The sequence below is a fragment of the Balaenoptera acutorostrata genome, chromosome 5 (assembly GCF_949987535.1).
Source record: "Balaenoptera acutorostrata chromosome 5, mBalAcu1.1, whole genome shotgun sequence".
Classification (NCBI taxonomy): domain Eukaryota; kingdom Metazoa; phylum Chordata; class Mammalia; order Artiodactyla; family Balaenopteridae; genus Balaenoptera; species Balaenoptera acutorostrata.
Window position 1 is genome coordinate 32,926,238 of NC_080068.1, and position 25,318 is coordinate 32,951,555.

General features: G+C 35.4%; 1 protein-coding gene across 4 annotated transcripts in view; it reads right to left on the minus strand.

Annotated features, from left to right (window-relative positions):
* Window positions 1-25,318, minus strand: part of LRBA (LPS responsive beige-like anchor protein) — a 751,667-nt gene that overhangs the window by 382,324 nt on the left and 344,025 nt on the right. For all 4 annotated transcript variants that reach the window (XM_057546722.1, XM_057546725.1, XM_057546723.1 and 1 more), the window contains exon 37: window positions 7,078-7,244. In XM_057546722.1, coding sequence (XP_057402705.1) covers window positions 7,078-7,244 — 167 coding nt within the window. The remainder of the gene's footprint in view (window positions 1-7,077; window positions 7,245-25,318) is intronic.

Below are 25,318 nucleotides of genomic sequence, written 5' to 3' on the forward strand. Positions count from 1 at the left end.
TCATATTGGTTTTTGGAGTGCCTTACTGTGCACAGTAAATGATGCACAGCTGGTGTTAAATAAATACGAATAGAAAAAGTGCTCCAATAGGCAGGAGAAACAAAACTTGAAACAGCCAAGTATCAGCTACAAGAATAGCCTACAGTAGTCTTAAGTGGAAGGCAGCCCTGACAACAAATTGCAAGTTTGGCTAAACTACTGCTGTGGTTTTCAAGTGATTTTTGTACTGGGGTACTTGTTAAAAACAAAGATTGCATGGTTCCCTCTCCAGATCTATACGAAACCACTAAATTTTCTCAAATTCCTTAAATAATTTCATCTGCTTCCAACCCTTTAAGATACTTCTGAAAATTTTTGATTATACCAAAAATTATACCAGGGACTATTAAAGTTCAAGGACTCCCCACCCAAGTTACAACTTAAAATTACCTATTGAGCTTCAAATTTTTCTAATTGAAATATTCAAAGTAAATTGTTACAGAAAAGTGTTCTTTACAGATAGAAACCAAAATATCCAAGTCTGTAACTATTATCTACAGTACATCTCTTTTCAGATATATTCTATTTCTACTACGTTTTTCTTAATTTCTGAATTAATATCATCCTTCATAAAATACCACCAGTTGTGATAAAAATATTTTTGAACTTTACTGTTTAAATTTCTTGCTGCTTTGGTTGAAAGAAATTTATCTGATTTAATACCTAGCATAATGATAAGTTTAAGATAAGTTATGAATGAAGACAAGTAGTCTACCTGATTAAAAAAAAAATTTATTTAGGATATACTACAGGCTCATCACTAAGCTAGGAACTATGGCAATAACATAAGGTGAACATCTTACAATCTACACACAAAACAAACAACACAGTATACTGTCAGGTACCAAATTCTGCAGCATATATTGTGCATAACTGTCAGAGAACTTAGGAGGAAAGACTATCAAGAAAAACAGGAAGAGACTTCACTGAATAATGAAACTGAAAGGGGATTGCAAAAATATACACAAACTTTTTGGTGTCTTTAGTGAACATACGTGCAATAATTTGTATTTCTTTTTCAATGTGTTTTTTTTTTATGGTTGCAACTTATTAACTTTGAATTGTCGGTACTTAATACCATAACTTATTTTATTGTTTATTTCTTTAAAATTACTTTGTACCAAAAATATTTTACCCAAAATTATTATAAGAACATATTCATTTTGAATATTGTAAAACATGTTAATTGCCTATAAAATTATGTAGTTTTTGCCTTATATTATTAGAAAATATAGCTATTCAATTCTCATATACTCAGCATCACTGATTTACAAAACATAAGTCATACATTTCTAATAAGTCATTCAGTGTACTGTTAGATTTGACTAACAATAAAAGTTGTATCATAAGCATGTATAACTATATAACACAACTACACCGTGGCCATAAAATATGAGGGAAAAAGAACTGCTCCTCAGTACTGACACATCAACATGTCTTCATGATAGGTTGATACCAGAAATTTCTTTGCAGCAACATGGATGCAACTAAAGATTATCACACTAAGTGAATTAAGTCAGACAGAGAAAGGCAAATACCACATAACATCACTTATATGTGGAATCTAAAATATGGCACAAATGAACTTATATACGAAACAGAAACAGACTCACAGACATAGCAAACAGACTTGTGGTTGCCAAGGGGGAGAGGAAGTTGGGGTGGGGGGGATGGACCGGGAGTTTGGGGTTAGCAGATGCAAACTATTATATATAGGATGGATAAACAACAAGGTCCTACTGTATAGCACAAGGAACTATATTCAATATCCTGTAATAAACCACAATGGAAAAGAATATAAAAAAGAATGTATATATATGGATAACTGGTCACTTTTCTGTACAGCAGAAATTAACACAACATTGTAATCAATTATACTTCAATAAGAAAATAAATTTAAAAAATATCAACTTATCACAAAACTAAGAACATGAACAAGTCTCATTATTTTCTGGTCATAGGTATTTAATGTGCTTAGTGTTTGAAACTATTCTTTTCATGTAAACACTTTCAAATACACCTGTTTTCTTTAACTGACATCTCCATAGATTCTTCCATTTGTTTTGTAAGCTATTGATTTTTTTCTTTCCTTTTAAGAAAGGGAACAAGGAGGGGGTAAATGGGAAAAATGTTCGGTTTATTAAGCCATCTTACAATGTTATTGTCGGGATTGGTTATAAAGAATTTCTAGCATCATCAAAGCTCCAGAGAGAGCAATGAGTGGTGCTTGTACTGATGTCAAGTACTAGCTCCCAGGGGTGGGTAGGAATAAAAATAAAAGCATTTGAAAGAATAAGATTGGGTATATTATACCTATGACTAGACATCTGCTTGATTACCCACGTACTATAATGAAATCAAATGCCTAAAATGAACTCTTGATAAGGAAAGTGTGTTAGCACTTTAATTTCTCTAGAAATTCACTGGTATTACCTACTTAGTAAAAAACTGGAGATGAAGAATGTTTTCAAAAGACATAATGCACTTCCGTTGAAATGGGAAACACATCCAAAAAGATGAGTTCAATATTAAATTTCACCAGCGAAAGTTTTTTTTTTAAATCAGAAATGATTTTCAAAAAAATCAAAGTGTTTTTTTTTTGTTGTGTTTTAAAAAGAGTAACTGATATAAACCCAACACTGCCCTAATCTTAGTTTTTTATAGGTCAAGTACATTAGCTACTGCTTTCTTCAAACAATGGCATATAAAAAGAAAATGGGATATTTCCTACAAAGATTAAAAATTCTTTAGGCCTTTCCTTTCCCTGGACTCTGGATTTTAAAATGACATAGTACAAGATAAAATAGTAATGTTAATATTGATAGTTTGCCCATTACAGGTCAGCTAACTGTCCACTGGAACAGTTACAAAGCTGTTAGTTTCGATTTCACAAGGCCAATCAATACAGAGGCATACTGTTTCAATTTTGCCTGCATTGATTTTTTTTTTTTATAACACTCCAACCTTACAGCATTCATCTTTCTGAAAGAAGGAAGATTTGATTTACTGAAGAAAAATTGGAGAGAGCATCACAAAGATTTTACCGGCAAGCTTGTGACACAGAAAAAAGATGAATGTCTTTCAGGAAGAGACGCCTCTAGCTTGAGGGCATCCATTAGAACACATTCAAGCAATCTGAAACGGAGTTTCTTAAAGCAGCAGAAATCTAAACCTAAATACAGTCTCCTAAACTAATCAAAAGCATTCAAGAATCTTGATAAGAGATTCTCTTAAAAACTCCTAAACCTTATTAATTCGAAGATAACTTATGTTTCTAGCTCTATCCATGCATTTTTCAGAGGAGAAGAGAACCACCTTCTTTCCCGGACTAATACCAAGAGCGAATTTCCATGGTACATTAGTCAGCCTATTAGAATGCAATGAAGGACGATATGAGAAAAGGGTAGTATGTCCTCTGAGACTTCCATCCAGTGTTCTCCATCATCTCTCCTCATCCTTCTTACATTCAGCCACTTTACCAGGTGTCATCTACATGAAAGATGATTTGTCTTCTGACCCAAATAAACACAATGCCTGCTCCATGCACCGGAAAAAAATTACTTCTGCCACTCTGTTCATTTGTGGCCTCTTTCTTGCTTATTCCACTATTCTTATCAAGCTCTCTCTGTTTTCACCTGAGCCTCACTCCAGGTGACAGTAATGTATGGATGAACAGGTACTTGTCTGTCCCATTATTTCCTGAAATCTCTAAGCATTTGAAAAAATGCAATGACAGTAAAGGGCACACAGTTATAAGAGCTCTAAGGGAGGAATACTTTCTTTACCTGCCAATGCAATAGTCTAGGCATCAAAGAAAGGAGAGAGAGAGAAAGAGAGAGAGCTCCTCTCTCTTTCTCTTGTGGCAAAAGCTGGTATAAGCGGGATATTAAGACACAAATTGCATTCAGGCAGGTCACTAGGTGTCAAAAGATATTAGATGCCTGCTGTGAGGAAACAACAATTCCCATCTGCTTCTGAGAAAATAATATTTTCATTTTCAGTTTTTATTGAATGGAAACTTTTGGGAATATGTCTTTATAAAGGGTATTAAGTCTAGCAAGTATAACATGTTCAAAATGGCTATAATCATCATTGTGTTATCCATAAAGCAGCAGATTTCATTTGGTCTCTTTAGATGGGATAAATTGGATTCTTTTTTTCCCGGCTTGCAGTTTTGTTGCAGGACCAGATGTTTCTCAAATGCCACATGCTGAGGCTCCTATACTGAATGTAGCACCTGACCTTCTCTATAATTGACTAAAAATATTGATGTAATGGCATGGGTCTGATTGTGATTTATTAAAACCACTGCCGATCCCAGGCCAGCTGCCAGGATTGCAGCCCGCTGATCGTGTGGCATTAGGAAAGCCATCAATAGTGAAACAAAACAAATGACATTAATGGGAAAGTATTAGGCCTACATAGCCATGGCTACAAGGAAATTATGTGGATTCCAAAGGAGGGTCAAAATAAAAAATGCCACAAATGAAATTTCTATATATTCTAATATGATTGAATTTATAAGACAAAATGCTACTATAATTCTTAAGATAAAACACAAAGGAATTATACTTAAAATAATTTAATCCTCTTTACTAGAATTTTGCTCAATGTGCATATTTCTTTTAACAGGCTTAGGATAGTTAAATGCATTATAGCTACAGTATGACTCTGATTTCTCTCTAATGCCATTTATGTTTTCTAGAATTATGCTAAGTGAAGAACAAAGTACACTGTGTTAGTCTCATTTATTATAACCATGTCCATGATTTACAAGCTGATTATGCAAGCCTCATACAAGGGAAATCAGAATAGTTAACCACTCTCAAAGAATGGTAAGCCAGCATACGTTTTATCAACTACATTTTCTTACATAGCTTCCTAAAAAAGGGCACCAAGGTCTAGAAATCCACTCTAATTGGAATTAATACTGAAAAGGTCTACTTTAAGATAATTGTATTAAAGGCATTAGGGAACAACCAGGTATTCCAAATAAGTAACAGCTGAATGTGACACTGAACTAAATACAACGACAAAAATATCAGCATGGAGGCAATATGCTTTGCTAAGCATTGTTTTTAATAAAATCTAAGTAAGTTATGAGATTTATAAAGAGGAAAATATCAATTCACTAATATCAATTTTCCTTTCAATGATGCATCCTTTGTTGTTGCTCTTAATTAAAAATGTACACATTTAAAAGCAAACAGTTTGACAGCTATTTTTACTTGGGAGCAAAAAAGTAAAAAATGTTCTGTAAATTTGGGGAAATATTAAAATTTCAGAATTCAATTTTTTCTGGCTTTATAGAATAATAGAGTCAAACCCTTGAACAACTCTATTACAGAAACACTAATTATTTCTAGACAAATACATTTCACAGTCCATTTAGTTCTCCAAGATACTTTATTACACCAAAATCACTTCAGAAAAACGCTTTCGTGTTGACAGCACAGGTATACTGAGCTATACAATGGTATAGCTATCACAAGAAAGAATTTTGATCTTATAAAAATGACCCCTTTGGCATAAGTTGCCTAAAGGTTTTCATTTTAAAATTGTAAAACTCCTTTTAGGTCAAAAAAAAAATTTTAAGTCTAAAAAAAAAAATGTAACAAACACATATTTAGTTCCCAGTATGTGCCAAGCACTGTACATCAAAGTAATCTTCTAATTTATTCAGTACCAGGTGTCAAAATGACTATAACAAATCTGTTACATTAAAGTATCTGGAAACTCTAAAATCTTCAATACAACTCCCCTTCCCCAGTCCCCTCCGAACACACACCCATGGGCTTTTAGATGTTGCAATATAAGGCACTAGAGCGTCCTGACCCAGCAATTCATGTCATTCCCATGACCATTCTTGCAGCTGAGATCAGCTGGAATAGTAATTAAAACAAACAAACAAACATGGTTTCTGCTTTTACTCAGTCCTTTTGCCTTCAAGACCTTGACCTGCATTCCTTCCTCTGAACACCAAAAATGATATGCCCTGAAACATAATTCATTTTAAGTATTCTCCACAATAAGCATGATGAGATATATCTACTCTATATTAGCGAATACTTGTACTCAAAACAAAAACATCCCATATCAGATAGGTTTCAACTCAACTAGTTTAAAGTTCAGCTTAAAAAAAAACTAAAATCTTTTTCTGTTTACTGGAAAATCTCTAAAACTAGACTTTGATGTCTGCTAGACACATGAATTGCTTAAAACACAAGCAGAAACCAGTTACGCCTATATATAATATACAAGTAATTTTCTATTTTCTTTTGTGGTTGTTGTCTTCCAGAAAAAGTTATGCAGAAAAGAGGAATTAAAAAATATCTTTCTAATGGGAAAATAACATTAACATTAACATTAATGTTTTTCATTAGCATTACTTAAATGAGTCAAAACATGTTCCTAAGACTTGTAGAATAAAATATTCCAAAAAGACTAAATTTTATGATTTATCTAAGTTCCTTAGTCCTAGAAAGTAAATATTTTGTTTCTAAAATTAGAATAAAAAATTGCACCTTCAGTTTGGTAATCTTAAAAGGAGGTAGATGTAGTAAATAAAATTTTAAAGATGGTATTTTTTCATCACAGCCCTGTAATTTGCAACAAAATTCAAGAAAACAACACATATTATTATGTTTTCAAATTTATGTGTTAAAAACTCAAAAGTGTAAAATAGGGAATAGTTTCTTAAAGTAAAGTATTGTACTTGAATAAATTCAGATGTAAGTGCAACTAGTAAAAGCAGTTTACACTAACTACTTCCCTTAACAGTTCACTTCAAAATGAATAAATATATGAGCAACTATTCTTTTAGAAGTAGTTGAAGGGAACTGAAATATCCACAAAGATCCATAACTATAGTCATACTGATTTTCTCCTTCCCCTTTGCTTTAAATTCATCGTAGAAGATAAAATACAAAATTAAATTACTTTGTTCTTCATCTGGCCTTGATCATATCCAAAGCCATTTATCTAAACCAAGGACTTCTATAGAAAATCAGTGGCCAAATCCTAAAGGTATAACTTTACCTCACTGCAGAATTTCCCCAGGCTCCATGCTTGTCTGTGAGAATGTTGATAATTTTCTGGATTAGCTGAGTTGCTGTCACATGGTCTCGATATTTGGCTGCTCTAATCAAATGATCACACATCTTCTCATCTTCTCGTCTGTCTGCTGAATACTGGGCACACAGTGACTTGGATAGGAAAAAGAAATATCTATTAATACTATAAAAATATGGAAACAAACCCTTTAAATGCATTATGAAATAATCTCTAATATGAACTGAACCAACCAAAAATTTAAAGTGACTTTTACATCACTCATTAACTGAATTGACAGAGTTGGTGATCTACTCTCAGTACAACAATCCCCCAAGAATTTATTTCTCTGAAGTCACTCATAAGATACACTCAGAAGTGGTTAATATTTAAGCAGAGACCTGAATAAAGAGAAGAAGCCAGTCATGTGAAGATGCAGGGTCCACATTACAAGCAGCATGAAGGGCGGTTGCAAAGCACTCAAGCAAAGTGAATAAAGGGAAGAGAGGTATGAAATGAGTTTGCAGAGGCAGGCAGGGGCTGCATCATTTAGTACAGTGTAGTTATGGTAAAGAGTTTAGATTTTATTCTAATGCAATGGAATACCAGTAGAAGGTTAATTATGGGAGTGATGTGATTGATTTACATATTAAGATGATCACTAGAAGCTCCATTTAAGAGAATGGATTGTAGTGGGACAAGGGGGTTAAGGAGGGAGGCTACTACAAGGCTACTGCACAAGTCCAGAAAAGAGACGCTGGTGGCCTGCAACAGCAAACTGAGCCGGTTCTCAACACCTTTAGAAAATGACAAAAACAGTTTGGTCTTTTAAACCCTAGCTATGTAAAATGGACCACCAGCACTAGAATCACCTAGGAACTTATTAAAAATGCAGAATTATAGGTCCCACTCCACACCTACTAAATCAAAATCTGGATTTTAATGAGATCCCCAGGTGATTTATACATTAAAGCTTGAAAAGTACTTTCTTAGATATCAATTTTGCCAAAAAATTTTAGGATTCTTTAGCAATAATCAGATACAATACAATCATTAGTTTCTAAGTTGCTTATTTCTTTTCTTTTGGAATTCAGACACTTGTGGTGTCATGTTTATGGTGCTATACTACCTAGTTAATTAATTGTTTAAAATTAAAAAGCAATTAATGTAAACTTAATACTTAATTCTGGTCACAGAGTCTATTGGGCTCCTTTCCCTTAACCTCCAAATGAAAGCTCACGTATACATCCACATGTATATACAACCTATGATGAGTAATAAAAATTTGATGTTGGAACCCTTTCCTACTGTATACCAGTTTAGATAGATTGTTGCCATACACTATCCCCAGCACTGTCCAAGCAATAAGAGAGGGCCTTAACTGTCCTAAACCAGTGAGGGTAATAATCACACCCACACTGACAAACTGTCTGAGGGAACAGCACTTGATCTAATTGGTGCAATTAAGAGGAAAGGTCAGAAGTTTTGCTGGGTAATTCCTTCCTTCCTCTTAGGGTGTAAAAGAGGAAGTACATAATTCCAGGAGTATTGAAAGCTCTTTCTGTAGGAGAGAAGCAAGCCTGAGGATGAAGCTAAAACCCAAAGGGAGCAGAGCTATGAGAATTACAGAAATAAAGAGTAAGAGTAAGAGTTTATTCCAAACGGAATCATGAACTTCTGGATCAAAGACCAGCCTACTTTACACTTTCTGTGAGACCTTTTTTTTTTTTCTAAGACTTTTTACTAGAACCTGTAAGCTCCTGTTCAGTCATTGAAGGCCAGTGTGAAGTGGGTTTTCTGCTCATAACACCATAAGCAACCCAACTGATATGGTGTTTATGTACATGCATAAGGAATCAAATATCTCTTAGTCTGTGCAAAACACTAGGCTATAGGGATAAAAAGTTGACTTAGCTTGATAGCCTTTGCCATGGAGAATCCTCACTCCTTACAGATTGTGAGGAGGCAAGTGGGAATAAAAATACAGTAGCCCCTTGCTATGGGGTGGGGGGAATAGGATCCAGGACCCCTACAGATACCAAAATTTGCAGATGCTTAAGTCCCTTTCACACATATCATATAATATATATTATATTCAATATATATGAATATATATTATATATGCATATGAATAAACATAAGATTGGGAAGCAAATCAAAAACCAGACTAAAGCATCATCCTTGGTAGTATCTCTTGTCAGTCTTGGGCAACTAACTCACTTTACCTCACTAGGTCTAACTGCTTTCATCTGCACAATGAGAGGATTATATTAGCTCTAGGAATTGTACAATTGGAAGATTCTGATCAACCTCTAAGAGGTTAGTTTTTGTACACTGGTAAAGGCAAAGTACTTCTTTTACCTAAACACTGATATGAAGAAAATAAATCATGTTAGAAATTAGATTTATAAGAAATTAAAGGCAAATGCTGGATAGTATATTAAAAGACTGAGCCAAACCATAGGACAATTCAGTTTGTCAAAAATATGATTTGAGCAAATAAAATATGATTAAGAAATACTTGAAGGGGAGTAGTTTAAGTGAAGATAACTAGGGAATGATTCCATTGTAACAAAAATGTCAACTGCTATGTGGTATTTTCAGAGATTCATCCCAGAACTAGGCAGCAACCTACAGGTTATTTCACATCTAACCCAACCATACACTGAAACCAACAGGACAACAGGACAAAATGGTAGACATTTGAAGAATTTTTATACCGTCACCATTCCCTACTATATACACAGTCTACCTTTGTTTAACCTTACCTGACAAGAGGAAATTAAAATTACTGATGGAAATTAGAAAATAACTGGCTTCTATACTCCCCTGAAACACCAGGTACCTTCATATTAAATGTACTATTTAAAAGGCTATTATTTCTGTATTTTATTAATATTAGAATAATTTAACTTTATCAAATCATATTTTGCAAACATTTGATAAGCAACTAAAGTTTGCTTTAAAAGGCATAATTCTAAAAAGAAGAGTTCAAGGTATGTTAAATAGTAAAATGGTTTAAAGTGTTCTTTAATGGATCCTCCTTTACAACTTAAACAGCAACTTTTCATATCTGACATAAAATCTATAGATATAAATCACATTAAAGGGCTATTCTTTCCTGATTATCAATCTCTGTCTCATTGTGGAACATTATAGTCACATGTAACCTTAAAACATGATAAAAGGAAACCAAAGAAGAATGTTTTGTAAAGATATAATGAACTTGTATCTATTCTTAAAAACAACTTTAAAATGGAATTTGAATATATTCTTACTAAAAACCAATAACAAATTCAACATATGACATATCACTCAAAGTCAAGTACAGATGAGGAATATCTGCTTCAAGATCAAACACATGTTACTTATTGAAGGAGTATATATATGTGTGTGTGTGCGCTGTGTTTAAAGTTTGAGTGGAGGTACCCCAAGAGACCTTGCCAAAACGTACCATCAATAAAATCAAGGGCCAGGTCTAGTACTTGCATTCAATTTTACTTTATATCAACTTTTCTATATTCCTATTTTAAGCAACACATAAACTAAGTAATATGACATCACAACAATAACCCCCAAAAATCTGAATCTTAAAAACAAAAGAAATAAGCATCTTGGAAACTACTAATTCAAATATATTTGATTATTGCTAAAGAAATCTAAGATTTATTAGCATAGAATTAATAAAATATAAGATAAATACACCTAGTTTCGAAAAAACATTCACTTACTTGCAGGGCGAAAATAAAGAGAGAAACAATTTAGACAACATTTATAATTCAAGTAACTATTCTGTATCTTTAAATGTAAATAAAGAAATGAAGACAATACCACATTCAGTCTTTCCTTCCAGATGCTATGTCTCTACCTAAGTTTACTATGTGTCCTTTTTATGAAAGCTCAGAGAGGAGTGAACTTAAAATTAAGCAGATTTTTCTATTATCCTCCTGCTATCACTCTGATCACCTTTCTCGGTGGTCAGACGTTTTCTGCATCACTTCCCAGTATGCTGGCATTTTCTGAAGGCTTTGTCATATGTCCCTTGGCAATATCATCCACTCCCATATCATCTATTATTATCAACTTAGATCTAGCTGTCAAATTTTTCATATCTAACCCAGCTGTTTTCCTAAGTTCAGACCCATATTTCTATTTGTAGGATAGTCTCCAATCATTCAATAAGTACCTAAAATTAAAAATGTACAAAACTGAACCTACCACCTTTATCCGAAACATGCTATTAAACTGAAAAGGGAAAGCTTTTCTATTTCTGTCATCTGTGACTTCTCAATTTCCCTCACTTCATATCCCACCACTACATTTTAGCAAAACCTCTTAACCACTCTTATCACTGTCCTAACGTAGATCTTTATTTGCTCACAACTCAGCTCTCAAAATAATCTTCTGTCATTTTATGAGCAGTCCCAGAATTGTTCCTAGAAGAATTTACTTTGGTAAAACACAGATATATTTATATACCCCATCCTCAAAAAAATACATGATTGTCTAAAATATCGAACAATTAGAACCAAATTTTACTAGCCAGATCTGTGTGTGTGTGGCCTTCTTATAATTCACTAACACGGCATATAATCTTTTACATACCTGTCTATCCATCCTATATGCCAGATACACTCAGATTATATGCTATTCCCAAAATATCCTCAAGACATTTTCAAGACCCAGAAGGTATATTTCTCCTATAGCTTTTACAGGTGAAACAAGTATAAAGATGTCTATTGAGAAGGTAAGATAGGAATTTGAAAGACAAACTACTAGAGAAGAGGAACTCATGCAGAGAAAGAGATATAGAAATAGATACTTTTGATTCTTTGGCTGAATATAAAAATGGAACAAAATATGAAAAATTCCAAAATAATTGGAAATTAAGCAATTCATCTCCAAGTAACAAAATATGGAAAAAAGATGAAATCAGAAGGAAAATTAGAAAAATTTGTGGGAATTGGCCACATCAGCATTTAAAATAAAATTTATAGCTTTAAATTTTATATTAGAAAATATTAAATATTGAAGGAAGAAATAATACAAATATTAAAATCAGATGACAGAAGCTAAGGAATACATTGCATACAATTTTGCATTAAAGGAATAGAAAACTAAACGCTAGTATAATTTGCCCAAATAAACACAAAAACTTTCAACAAAATACTACCTATAAAATGAATTATACATCAGGATGAAGTAGAGTTTATCCATGAAATACAAAGCTCGTTTAATATTTAAATATCAATCAGTATAATTCACTATAAAACAGAAAAGGAGAAAAACATATCACCTTAATCGATTTTTTTTAAAAAGTAATTAACATTCAAAACCATTTCATGAAAATAAATAAATTAATTAATTAAATAACAAAACACTCTACAAACTAGGAATACAAAGAGACTTCCTAAACCTTAGGAAGGGCATTCTATAAAACTCATTCAGCTAAAACTGTGAATAAAATAGGTAGGTCCTCTCTCATGACTTCTATTCAGTATTATAAAAGAGATCCTGGGGCTTCCCTGGTGGCGCAGTGGTTGAGAATCTGCCTGCTAATGCAGGAGACACGGGTTCGAGCCCTGGTCTGGGAAGATCCCACATGCCACGGAGCAGCTGGGCCCGTGAGCCACAGCTGCTGAGCCTGCGCGTCTGGAGCCTGTGCCCCGCAACGGGAGGGGCCGCGATAGTGAAAGGCCCGCGCACCGCGATGAAGAGCGGTCCCCGCACCGCGATGAAGAGTGGCCCCCACTTGCCGCAACTAGAGAAAGCCCTCGCACGAACCGAAGACCCAGCACAGCCAAAAATAAATAAATAAAAAAAAAAAAAAAAAAAAAGAGATCCTAACCAGTACAATGAGGACAATAAATAAATAAATAAAAAAAAAGATGGTTTGAAAAGGAAAGAGTAGTTATGTTCCTGTATATTATAATCCTGAGGGTTGTAGGGAAAAACTACCAGAACTTATAAGTAACTTTGACAAGTCTCTTAGATATAAGGTTTATATACTAAAAATTAATTATATTTCTCCATGCTGGCAATATCAACTGGAAAATAAATTTTTTAACTACTATTAAAAATAGCATTAAAAACATGAAATATTTAGCAATATATTGAAACATATTCCAATCTACACAATGAAAACCATAAAACATTGCTAAGTGAAATTAAATAAGTTAGGATATAGACAATGTTTATAGATTTAAAAAGTCAGTTTTTCGGGGGGAGTCAAGATGGCAGATTAGGAGGACGCAGCATTCGCGTCTCCACACAACTAGGGCGCCTACCAGGCACTGGTGGGGGGCCACAGACACCTAAGGGGAGGGGAGGACTCCCCAGCGACCTGGTAGGATGTGGGGCATGGGGGGAGTGAAGGGGGAGGAGAAGTGGAGGCGGACAGGACTGGTGCCCCTGAGAGGTGGCTGGGGGAGGGGAAGGGATCCCACGCCCGAAGAGGGAAACTGGGGGATCACTGGGAGGGCAGAGGATCAAAAGGGAGCATTTCCAGAGTTCCCCTGCCCACTTGGGTCCCTGGGAGCCTGCTGAGATCCCGGGCCTGATCCTCTACCCACCGAGGCCCCCTCAGCCAGGCAGATCCTGAGAGAGTGGGAGGGAGGGAAGGGGGAGCAACAGTAAAGACTGGACCTACAGGACCAGCACCCCTGAGGGGTGGCAGGGGGAGGGGAGGAGTTACTAAACCCAGTGAGACCCACCCATGGTTAGGGGTCCAGTGGGGACAGGGGACACCCTGGGAGACACACTGTGGGTGGGCGGCAGAGGAACGGAAGGAAGCGGTCAGCGCTTTCCCTGTCCACTTAGGCACGAGGGAGCCTGTTGGGCTCCCGGCCGAATCCTCTGCCCTCAGAGCCTCCTTTCTGCCATGCAGAACCCCAGCCCCGCCCCTATACCCCCACCAGGGGCCTACCTCTACACTCGGAGACCCCCTCTGAAACCCCCTCCAACGTGCTGGGCCTAAACCCCAGCCACACCCCCTCACTCAGGGCCCTACCTCCAAAACCCAGAACTGCACACTCCAGAGGCCCTCCTTTAGACGTGCTGCCTTTCCCTTTGCATGCAGGTCCTAAGCAGAGGCCCCGCCCCACGCTTGAACGTCGCCCTGCCTAGGCCCCAGCCCCAGAGCCTTTTCCAACTATGTGGGTCTTGAGCTTAGGCCCCGGCCACGATCAAACATCACCCACCCACCAGCCTAGGTACCACACCACCCTAAACCCCACCCCTGCCTAAGTTCCACCCCTGCCTAAACTCCACCCCCCATGGCAAAGGCTCTTTTTTTTTTTTCTTTTAGATTGGGGTTCTGTTTTAACTTGTTGATTCACAGTTCTTGATTCATTTAAATCTTTATTTTTTCAATTAAATGTTTCATTTTTCTTATTTTAATTTATCCTTTATACTTTGTTATTGTTCTGCCCCTTTTGGCTTGTTCCCCCTTTATTTATTTTTTCTTCTTTTTCTTTCTTTTTTCTGTAGTGGTTTTGTTTTACCATGTTGCAGTTGTTCCAATTATATTATTTTTCCTAATATATTTTTTATCTTTCTCATTTTATTTCATTTTCCATTCTTTGTTATTGTACTGCTTTTTTTCTTTTTCTTTTCCTTTTTTTTTTTTTTGCCACACCACCTGGCTTTCAGGATCTTGGTTCCCAGGCCAGAGGTCAGGCCGGAGCTCCTGTGGTGGGAGCTCCAAGTCCAAACCACTGGACTAACAGGGAAACTCAGACGCTAGGGACTATTAATCAGAGTGAGGTCTCCCAGAGGTCCTCATCTGGGCAGCAAGACCCGGCTCTATCCAACTGCCTGCAGATTCCAGTGCTGGACACCTCAGGTCAAACAACCAGTAACACAAAAATAAAGCCCCAGCCATCAAAAAGTAAAAATAAATAAGTGAAAAGACAACAAAATATGTTACAGATGAAGCAGCAAGGTAATAACCTACAAGACCAAATAAACAAAGGCAAAATAGGCAACCTACCTGAAAAAGAATTCAGAGTAATGATAGTAAAGATGATCCAAAATCTCGGAAACAGGATGGAGAAAATACAAGAAACATTTAATAAGGATCTAGAAGAAGAAAAGAGCAAACAAACAGCAATGGACAACACAATAACTGAAATTAAAAATACTCTAGAAGGAATCAATAGCAGAATAACTGAGGCAAAAGAATGGATAAGTGAGCTCAAAGATAAAATGGTTGAAATAACTGCCAAGGAGCAAAATAAAGAAAAAATAATGAAAAGAATTGAGGACAGTCTCAGAGACCTCTGAGACAACATTAAACGCACCAACATTCAACTAAGGGGGGTCCCAGAATTAGAAGAGAAAAAGAAAGGTCTGAGAAAATATTTGAAGATATTATAGTCGAAAACTTCCCTAAGAGGGGAAAGGAAATAGTCAATTAAGTCCAGGAAGCAAAAAGAGTCCCATACAGGATGAACCCAAGGAGAAACACACTGAGACATATTAATCAAACTATCAAAAATTAAATACAAAGAAAAAACATTAAAATCATCAAGGGAAAAGCAACAAATAACATACAAGGGAATCCCCGTAAGGTTAACCCCTGATCTTTCAGCTGAAACTCTGCAAGCCAGAAGTGGCAGGATATATTTCAAGTGATGAAAGGGAAGAAACTACAACCAAGATTACTCTATCCAGCAAGAATCTCATTCATATTTGACAGAGAAATCAAGAGCTTTACAGACAAGCAAAAGCTAAGAGAGGGCAGCACCACCAAACCAGCTTTACAACAAATGCAAAAGGAACTTCTCAAAGTGGGAAACACAAGAGAAGAAAAGGACCAACAAAAACAAACCCAAAACAACTAAGAAAATGGTAATAGGAACATACATATTGATGATGACCTTGAATGTAAATGGATTAAATGCTCTAACCAAAAGACACAGACTGGCTGAATGGATACAAAAACAAGACCCTTATATATATGCTGTCTACAAGAAAGCCACATCAGACCTAGGGACACATACAGACTGAAAGTGAGGGGATGGAAAAAGATATTCCATGCAAATGGAAATCAAAAGAAAGTTGGAGTAGCAATACTCATATCAGATAAAATAGATTTTAAAATAAAGACTGTTGCAAGAAATAAGGAAGGACACTACATAATGATCAAGGGATCAATCCAAGAAGAAAACATTACAATTATAAATATTTATGCACCCAACATAGGAGCAGCTCAATACATAAGGCAAATGCTAACAGCCATAAAAGAAGAAATAGTAACACAATAATAGTGGGGGATTTTAACACCCCACTTACGCCAATAGACAGATCATCCAAACAGAAAATAAATAAGGAAACACAAGCTTTAAATGACACAATAGACCAGATAGACTTAAATGATATTTTTAGGACATTCCACCCGAAACTGGAAGAATACACTTTACTCAAGTGCACACGGAATGTTCTCCAGAATAGATCACATCATGTGTCACAAATCAAGCCTTGGAAAATTTAAGAAAATTGAAATCGTATCAAGCATCTTTTCCGACCACAACGCTATGAGATTAAAAATCAATTATAGGAAAAAACCAGTAAAAAGCACAAATACATGGAGGATAAACAGTGCACTGCTAAATGGCCAATAACTGAAGAAATCAATGAGCAAAACAAAAAATACCTAGAAACAAATGACAAAAAAAACATAACGATCCAAAACGTAACACAGTTTTGAGAAGGAAGTTCACAGCAATTCAAGCTCACCTCAAGAAACAAAAAAATCTCAAATAAACAATCTAACCTTACACCTAAAGCAACTAGAAAAAGAAGAAAAAAGAAAACCCAAAGTTAGTAGAGGAAAGAAATCATAAAGATCAGATCAGAAATAAATGAAATAGAAGCAAAGAAAACAATAGCAAAGATCAATAAAACTAAAACCTGGTTCTTTGAGAAGATAAACAAAATGCTAAAGCTTTAGCTAGACTCATCAAGAAAAAGAGGGAGAGGACTCAAATCAATAAAATTAGAAATGAAAAAGAAGAGATTACAACCGACACCACAGAAATACAAAAGATCATAAAAGACTACTACAAGCCACTATATGACAATAAAATGGACAACCTGGAGGGAAGGGACAAATTCTTGGAAAAGTACAAGCTTCGAAGATTGAACCAGGAAGAATTAGAAAATATAAACAGACCAATCACAGGGAATGAAATTGAAACTGTAATTAAAAATCTTCCAACAAACAAAAGTCCAGAACCAGATGGCTTCACAGGCGAATTCTCTCAAACATTTAGAGAAAAGTTAACACCTATCCTTCTCAAACTCTTCCAAAAAATTGCAGAGAGAGGAACATTCCCAAACTTGTTCTATGAGGCCACCATCACACTGATACCAAAACCAGACAAAGATATCACAAAAAATGAAAATTATACACCAATATCACTGATGAACATAAGACGCAAAAATCCTCAACAAAATACTAGCAAACAGAATCCAACAACACATTAAAAGGATCATACACCATGATCAAGTGGGGTTTATCCCAGGGATGCAAGGCTTCTTCAGTATCCATAAAACAATTAATGTGATACACCATATTAACAAATTAAAGAATAAAAATCATATGATCATCTCAATAGATACAGAAAAAGCTTTAGACAAAATTCAACACCCATTTATGATAAAAACTCTCCAGAAAGTGGGCACAGAGGGAATCTGTCTCAAAATAATAAAAGCTATGTACAACAAACCCACAGCAAACATCTTCTCAATGGTGAAAAACTGAAAGCATTTCCTCTAAGATCAGGAATGAGACAAGGATGTCCACTCTTGCCACTATTATTTAACATAGTACTGGAAGTCCTAGCCGCAGCAATCAGAGAAGAAGAAGAAATAAAAGGAATCCAAATTGGAAAAGAAGAAGTAAAACTGTCACTGTCTGCCAATAACATGATACTATACATAGAAAATCCTAAAGATGCCACCAGAAAACTACTAGAACTAATCAATGAATTTGATAAGGTTGCAGGATACAAAGTTAATGCACAGAAATCTCGTGCATTCCTATACACTAACAACGAAAGATCAGGAAGAGAAATTAAGGAAACACTCCCATTTACCATCGCAACAAAAAGATTAAAATACCTAGGAATAAATCTACCTAAGGAGGCAAAAGACCTGTATTCAGAAAACTATAAAACACTGATGAAAGAAATCAAAGATAACATAAATAGATGGACAGATATACCATGCTCCTGGATTGGAAGAATCAATATGGTGAAAATGACTATACTACCCAAAGCAATCTACAGGTTCAATGCAATCCCTATCAAACTGCCAATGGCATTTTTCACAGAACTAGAAAAACAATTTTACAAATTATATGGAAACACAAAGATCTTGAATAGCCAAAGCAATCTTGAGAAAGAAAAACGGAGCTGGAGGAATCAGGCTCCCTGACATCAGACTATACTACAAAGCTACAGTAGTCAAGACAGTATGGTACTGGCACAAAAACAGAAATATAGATAAATGGAACAGGATAGAAAGCCCAGAGATAAACCGACATACATATGGTCACCTTATCTTTGACAAAGGAGGCAAGAATATACAATGGAGAAAAGACAGCCTCTTCAATAAGTGGTGCTGGTAAAACTGGACAGCTACATGTAAAATGAAATTAGAACACACCCTAACTCCATACACAAAAATAACCTCAAAATGGATTAAAAACCTAAATGTAAGGCCAGACACTATAAAACTTAGACGAAAACATAGGCAGAACACTCTATGACATAAATCACAGCAAGATCCTTTTTGACCCACCTCCTAGAGTAAGGCAAATCAAAATAAAAATAAACAAACGGGTACTAATGAAACTTAAAATCTTTTGCACAGCAAAGGATACCATAAACAAGATGAAAAGACAACCCTCAGAATGGGAGAAAATATTTGCAAACGAAGCAACTGACAAAGGATTAATCTCCAAAATATATAACCAGCTCATGCAGCTCAACACCACAAAAACAAACAACCCAGTCCAAAAATGGGCAGAAGACTTAAATAGACATTTCTCCAGAGAAGACATACAGATGGCCAACAAATACATGAAAGGATACTCAGCTTCACTAATCATTAGAGAAATGCAAATCAAAACTACAATGAGGTATCACCTGACAAGTGTCAGAATGGCCATTATCAAAAAATCCACAAAGAAGAAATGCTGGAGAGGGTGTGGAGAAAAGGAAACACTCTTGCACTGTTGGTGGGAATGTAAATTGATACAGCCACTATGGAGAACAGTATGGAGGTTCCTTAGAAAACGAAAAATAGAACTCCCATACGACCCAGCAATCCCACTACTGGGCATATACCCGGAGAAAACCATAATTCAAAAAGACACATGTACCCCAATGTTCACTGCAGCTCTATTTACAATACCCAGGACATGGAAGTAACCTAAGTGTCCATCAACAGATGAATGGATAAAGAAGATGTGGCACATATATACAATGGAATATTACTCAGCCATGAAAAGAAACAAAATTGAGTTATCTGTAGTGAGGTGGATAGATCTAGAGTGAAATAAGTCAGAAAGAGAAAAACAAATACTGTATGCTAACACATATGTATGGAATCTAAAAAAAAATGGTTCTGAAAAACCTGGGGGCAGGACAGGAATAAAGATGCAGACATAGAGAATGGACTTGAGGATGCAGGGAGGGGGAAGGGTAAGCTGGGACGAAGTGAGAGAGTGGCATGGACATATATACACTACCAAATGTAAAAAAGATAGCTAGTGGGAAGCAGCCACATAGCACAGGGAGATCAGCTCGGTGCTTGTGACTACCCTGAGTGGTGGGAGAGGGAGGGTGGGAGGGAGATGCAAGAGGGAGGAGATATATATATATATATATATATATATATAGCTGATTCACTTTGTTATAAAGCTGAAACTAACACACCATTGTAAAGCAATTACACTCCAATAAAGATGTTAAAAAAATAAATATAAAACAATAAATGCTGGAGAGAGTGTAGAGAAAAGGGAACCCTCCTGCACTGTTGGTGGGAATGTAAATTGATACAACCACTAGGGCGAACAGTATGGAGGTTCCTTCAAAACCTAAAAATAGAACTACCATATGACCCACCTATCCCACTACTGGGTATATACCCTGAGAAAACCGTAATTTAAAAAGATACATGTACCACAGTGTTCACTGCAGCTCTATTTACAATAGCCAGGACATGGAAGCAACCTAAATGTCCATCAACAGATGAATGAATAAAGAAGATGTGGCATATATATACAATGGGATACTACTCAGCCATAAAAAGGAACGAAACTGTGTTATTTGTAGTGAGATGGATGGACCTAGAGTCTGTCATACAGAGGGAAGTAAGTCAGAAAGAGAAAAACAAATACCATATGCTAATGCATATATATGGGATTTTAAAAAGCGGTACTGATGAACCTAGTGGCAGGGCAGGAATAAAGACGCAGATGTACAGAACAGACTTGAGGGCACAGGGAAAGGGGAAGCTGGGATGAAGCGAGAGAGTAGCATTGACATATATACACACTACCAAATGTAAAATGGATGGCTAGTGGGAAGCAGCTGCATAGCACAGGGAGATCAGCTCGGTGCTTTGTGACCACCTAGAGGGGTGGGATAGGGAGGGTGGGAGGGAGTCTCAAGAGGGAGGGGATATGGGGATATATGTATACATATAGCTGATTCACTTTGTTTTACAGCAGAAACTAACACAACATTGTAAAGCATTTATACTCTAATAAAGATGTGAATAAATAAATAAATAAATACATAAAACTCAGTTTTTAAAAATATCTACTCTCTTCAAATTGATTTTATAGATTCAACCCAATCTTTTTTTTTTTATAATATGTCTTTGTATACGTATAGTAACACTAATCTTCATTTATCAATTTCCCCCCTCCTTTCCTTTTAATTAATTAATTTATTTATTTTTGGGTGTGTTGGGTCTTCGTTTCTGTGCGAGGGCTTTCTCTAGTTGTGGCAAGCGGGGGCCACTCTTCATCGCGGTGCGCAGGCCTCTCACTGTCGTGGCCTCTCTTGTTGCGGAGCACAGGCTTCAGACGCGCAGGCTCAGTAGTCGTGGCTCACGGGCCTAGCCGCTCTGCGGCATGTGGGATCTTCCCAGACCAGGGCTCGAACCCGTGTCCCCTGCATTGGCAGGCAGACTCTCAACCACTGTGCCACCAGGGAAGCCCCAACCCAATCTTAATTAAAAGTTTAGCAGGCTTTCTTATGGAAATTAGCAAGGTGAGTCCAAAATATACCTGAACAAAAAACAAAACAATAATAGCAAAACAATTTTACAAAAGAGAAATGAAATGGTAGAATTTTATACTCTTTGAATCACACTAAAAATTAGAAATCAATAGAGCATAGGTTATTAAATGAAAAAGGAATATCTTTTCAACAACTAGTGCTAAAACATCTGGCCACTCACAGGGGAAAAAAAAAGAAAGAAATTTGTCTTCACCTCATACCATACAAAAAATGTTTAATTCAAAATGAATCAAAGATCTACATATAAAAGTTAACATTACAGCACTTCTAGAAAAAAAAGTAGCAGAAAATCTGATGAACTTGGTGTAGGCAGAGAATACCTAGACTGAAATTCTTAGACTGGAAACCATAAAAGAAAATCATAACCATACAAAAACTGCCAAATTAGACTTCACCAAAATTTATAAAATCTGCTCTTTAAAAGGCACCATTTAGAAAATGAAAATGCAAGAGAAAAGGCAATGTGAAAAAATATTCACCATACATATAATTAACAAAAGATTTCCTTACAGGATAAAGAACTCCTACAATGCAATAAGACAAACAAATTTAAAATCATAAACAAAGGATTTGAACAGACATTTTACAAAAGATATACAAATGACTAATATGTATGTGAAAAAATGCTTAGTCCGTAGGGAAATTTAAATAAAAACCGCAATACAGTATCACTATATACATACTAGCAGGGCTGAAATTACAGGTACTGACAATATCAAACACTGGCAAGGATGCGGATGAAATGGAACTCTCATAACTACCAACTAGCCAGATGAAGTATAAAATCTACAACTACTTTAGAAAATAGTTTGGCAGTTTCTTCTAAGCCTAAATATAAACTTGCAACAGCACCTAGCAATTCCAATCCTAGGTATTTCTTCAAAATGAATGATAACATATTTCCCCAAAAATGTATTATATGAATATGCCCATAGTGCTTTTAATCATAAGAGACAAACACTGGAAATACCCAATATCCACCTATAGATGAATGGATAAACAAAGTAATACTGCTCAGCAATAAAATGAAACAAAGGAGTGACACACACACAACAATGTGGATTGATATCAAAAACTTTATGCTGACAAAAACAATCCAGAAATTTGAGTAACTACTATGTAATTCCATTTATATGAAATTGTATACCACGCCAAAGTATCTATAATAACAGAAACCAGATGAGCAGTTGCCTAGGGTTGGGTATGTATATGTGGAGAGGAACTGACCACAGTGAATCACAAGGGAATTCTCTGAGATGACAGAAATTTTCCATATCTTGATTATGACAGTTACAAAGGTATATACACTTGTCAAAACTCATCAAACTGTATATTTAAAATAGGCATATTTTATTACATATGAACTATACTTCATTCAATAAATTATATTTAAGAAGTTTTTTTAAAATGAATAGACAAGGCACTGAGAAGAAAGTAGTTAAAAAATTCTTATTGAAAAAACTAGCTCATATACCAAGTAGGTAAATACCCCCTATAAATCTATAAGGCAGATAACCAGTAAGACAGATAACTAATAAACTGGGTAAAAGATAAACAGGTACTTCACAAAAGTACAATAAAAAATAGATAATACATAACAATCAGGAGAAAAGATGTACAGTTGAATTTGTAAATAAAATCCAAAATAAAACACAATGAATTACCATTACACAACTACCAGAATGCTAAAATTAAAAGTGGTAACCAATTGTTGCTGAAAATTTGAAATAATGAGAACAGCTATACACTGATGTTGGGAGTGTTACATGCTTTTGCAAGAGAGTTTGGCAGTATCTATTAAAACTAAAAACATGAATACTTTATAGTCAAGTTAAGTCCACCCTACAGATATATGTGAGCATATACACCAAAAGACTACAAAATGTTCAAAGCAGCATTGTTCATAACAGTTAAAAACTGGAAACAACTGAATTGCCAATCAATAGCAGAAGAGATTGTGAAAAACTACTGCCCTACTAATAACAGAATACCATACAGCATTGAAAATGAAATAGGAAAACAAATCAAATGAATCTCACAAACATAATGTTGAACTAAAAATGCCAGACAAAACCAACTTTGATTCCATTTATATAAAGTTCAAAAAGTGAAAAAGAAATTACAATGATAAAAAAAATATTTAAGTGTTGAAAGAAAAAACAGAAGCAAATAAGTCATTTCATAAAATAACATTTAGCTTAATGGAGCATGCAGACAAGGCTTCTCACAATCACTTTCTTCCAGCATCAGGGAAAGGAGGTAATGTTAAATGTACATTTTTTCTAGAGTTAAATTGCAGTATATTTTATGAGAAACAGGTTATAAAGCAAATTTTTATAATATTGTGAAATAAAAATAAATTCCAGTTAAAATGTTCAAGGCTAAAGGGACTTCCCTGGTGGCAAAGTGATTAAGAATCTGCCTCCCAATGCAGGGGACACATGTTCTAGTCCTGGTCCAGGAAGATCCCACATGCTGCAGAGCAACTAAGCCCGTGCACCACAACTACTAAGGCTGCGCTCTACAGCTTGTAAGCCACAACTCCTGAGCCCACATGCCACAACTACTGAAGCCCACGCACTTAAAGCCTGTGCTCTGCAACAAGAGAAGCCACCACAATTAGAAGCCCATGCACCACAATGAAGAGTAGCCCCCGCTCGCTGCAACTAGAGAAAAGCCCGTGCACAGCAATGAAGACCCAATGCAGCCAAAAATAAATAAAATTAAAAAAAAAAAGTTCAAGGCTAAAATCTTTTAAATATTATATAACCCTTTTGCCTAATTTAGTAACATTTAATCTTAATTAAGCAATTGAAATGTATTGGTTTTACAAGTTTTGTGTTTCCGTTTTTAAAACAAACTTATACTCAAATAAAAAGGTAATGACTTATATGAAATAAAAAGAAAGTTCTCTCTTCCACCTCCTCCCTGTTTGGCTAATTGTTTTCTACAGAGGTAGTCACTGTTAACAGTAAGATGTAGTGCCTATATAAATAGAATCAAACTATACATCATTCCATGTCAGGACATATAGTTCTATCTTCATTCTTTTTCACGGCTACACACAGAGTACTGTATTTTTATTTAACTATACCTTCTGGTAAACACTTTTAACAGTACTATCTTATGTCCCAATTTATCTCAAAATCACTTACACTATAAATTACTTGTCTCATTGTAAACGATTTACAAGGGAAATCACCTAAGGGACAACAAATTAAGAAGCTTTTCAATACTGCAATTTTGGAGGTCTTTGTACTTGATCTCAACTCAGATGTAAAGACTAACCATTAAAAAAAAAAGTTGTCCTCGGGAATCTTACAAAGACTCCTGAAAAAGACTTAGAAAAATGAAAGCTTAAAAACCTCAATAGCCAACGAAAGTCAGCCAATGACAATGTGTGACAGCCACCTTTAATTCTAAAGTGATTCCTCTGTCATCCAACGCCTCAAAGTATTGATTTCTCTCAGCGTGAAAAAGGCTACGCCAATGAAACAGATATAGCATCATCCCCACGATAACAGCATTCAAGGTTAAAACAGGCAGAGCACTTATCAAAGTATCGCTTCCATTTCTTATTGTTTTAATGGACTGGATACAATGTGTTGGGTTCTTATCTCTATAACTGCAGACTTCAAAACAGTATTTTTAAATAATTTGAGGATTAATATAACTTCTAATATTTTACTTTAGATAATAAAAAATTTGTTTTAAAAGCTTTTACATATTTGTAAAGTCAACACTAAGAAGAGGGCTACAGTTTCCACTTGTGTGTCAACTGCACACACAACATTGTTTATATTATTTCATTACTTCATTAGAGTTACTTATTAACAATGAAAATCACAAAATTCTTAAGTAGATAACAGAACACTTTCCATAAAGACAAGCTGATTTCTTTAACAATGCCT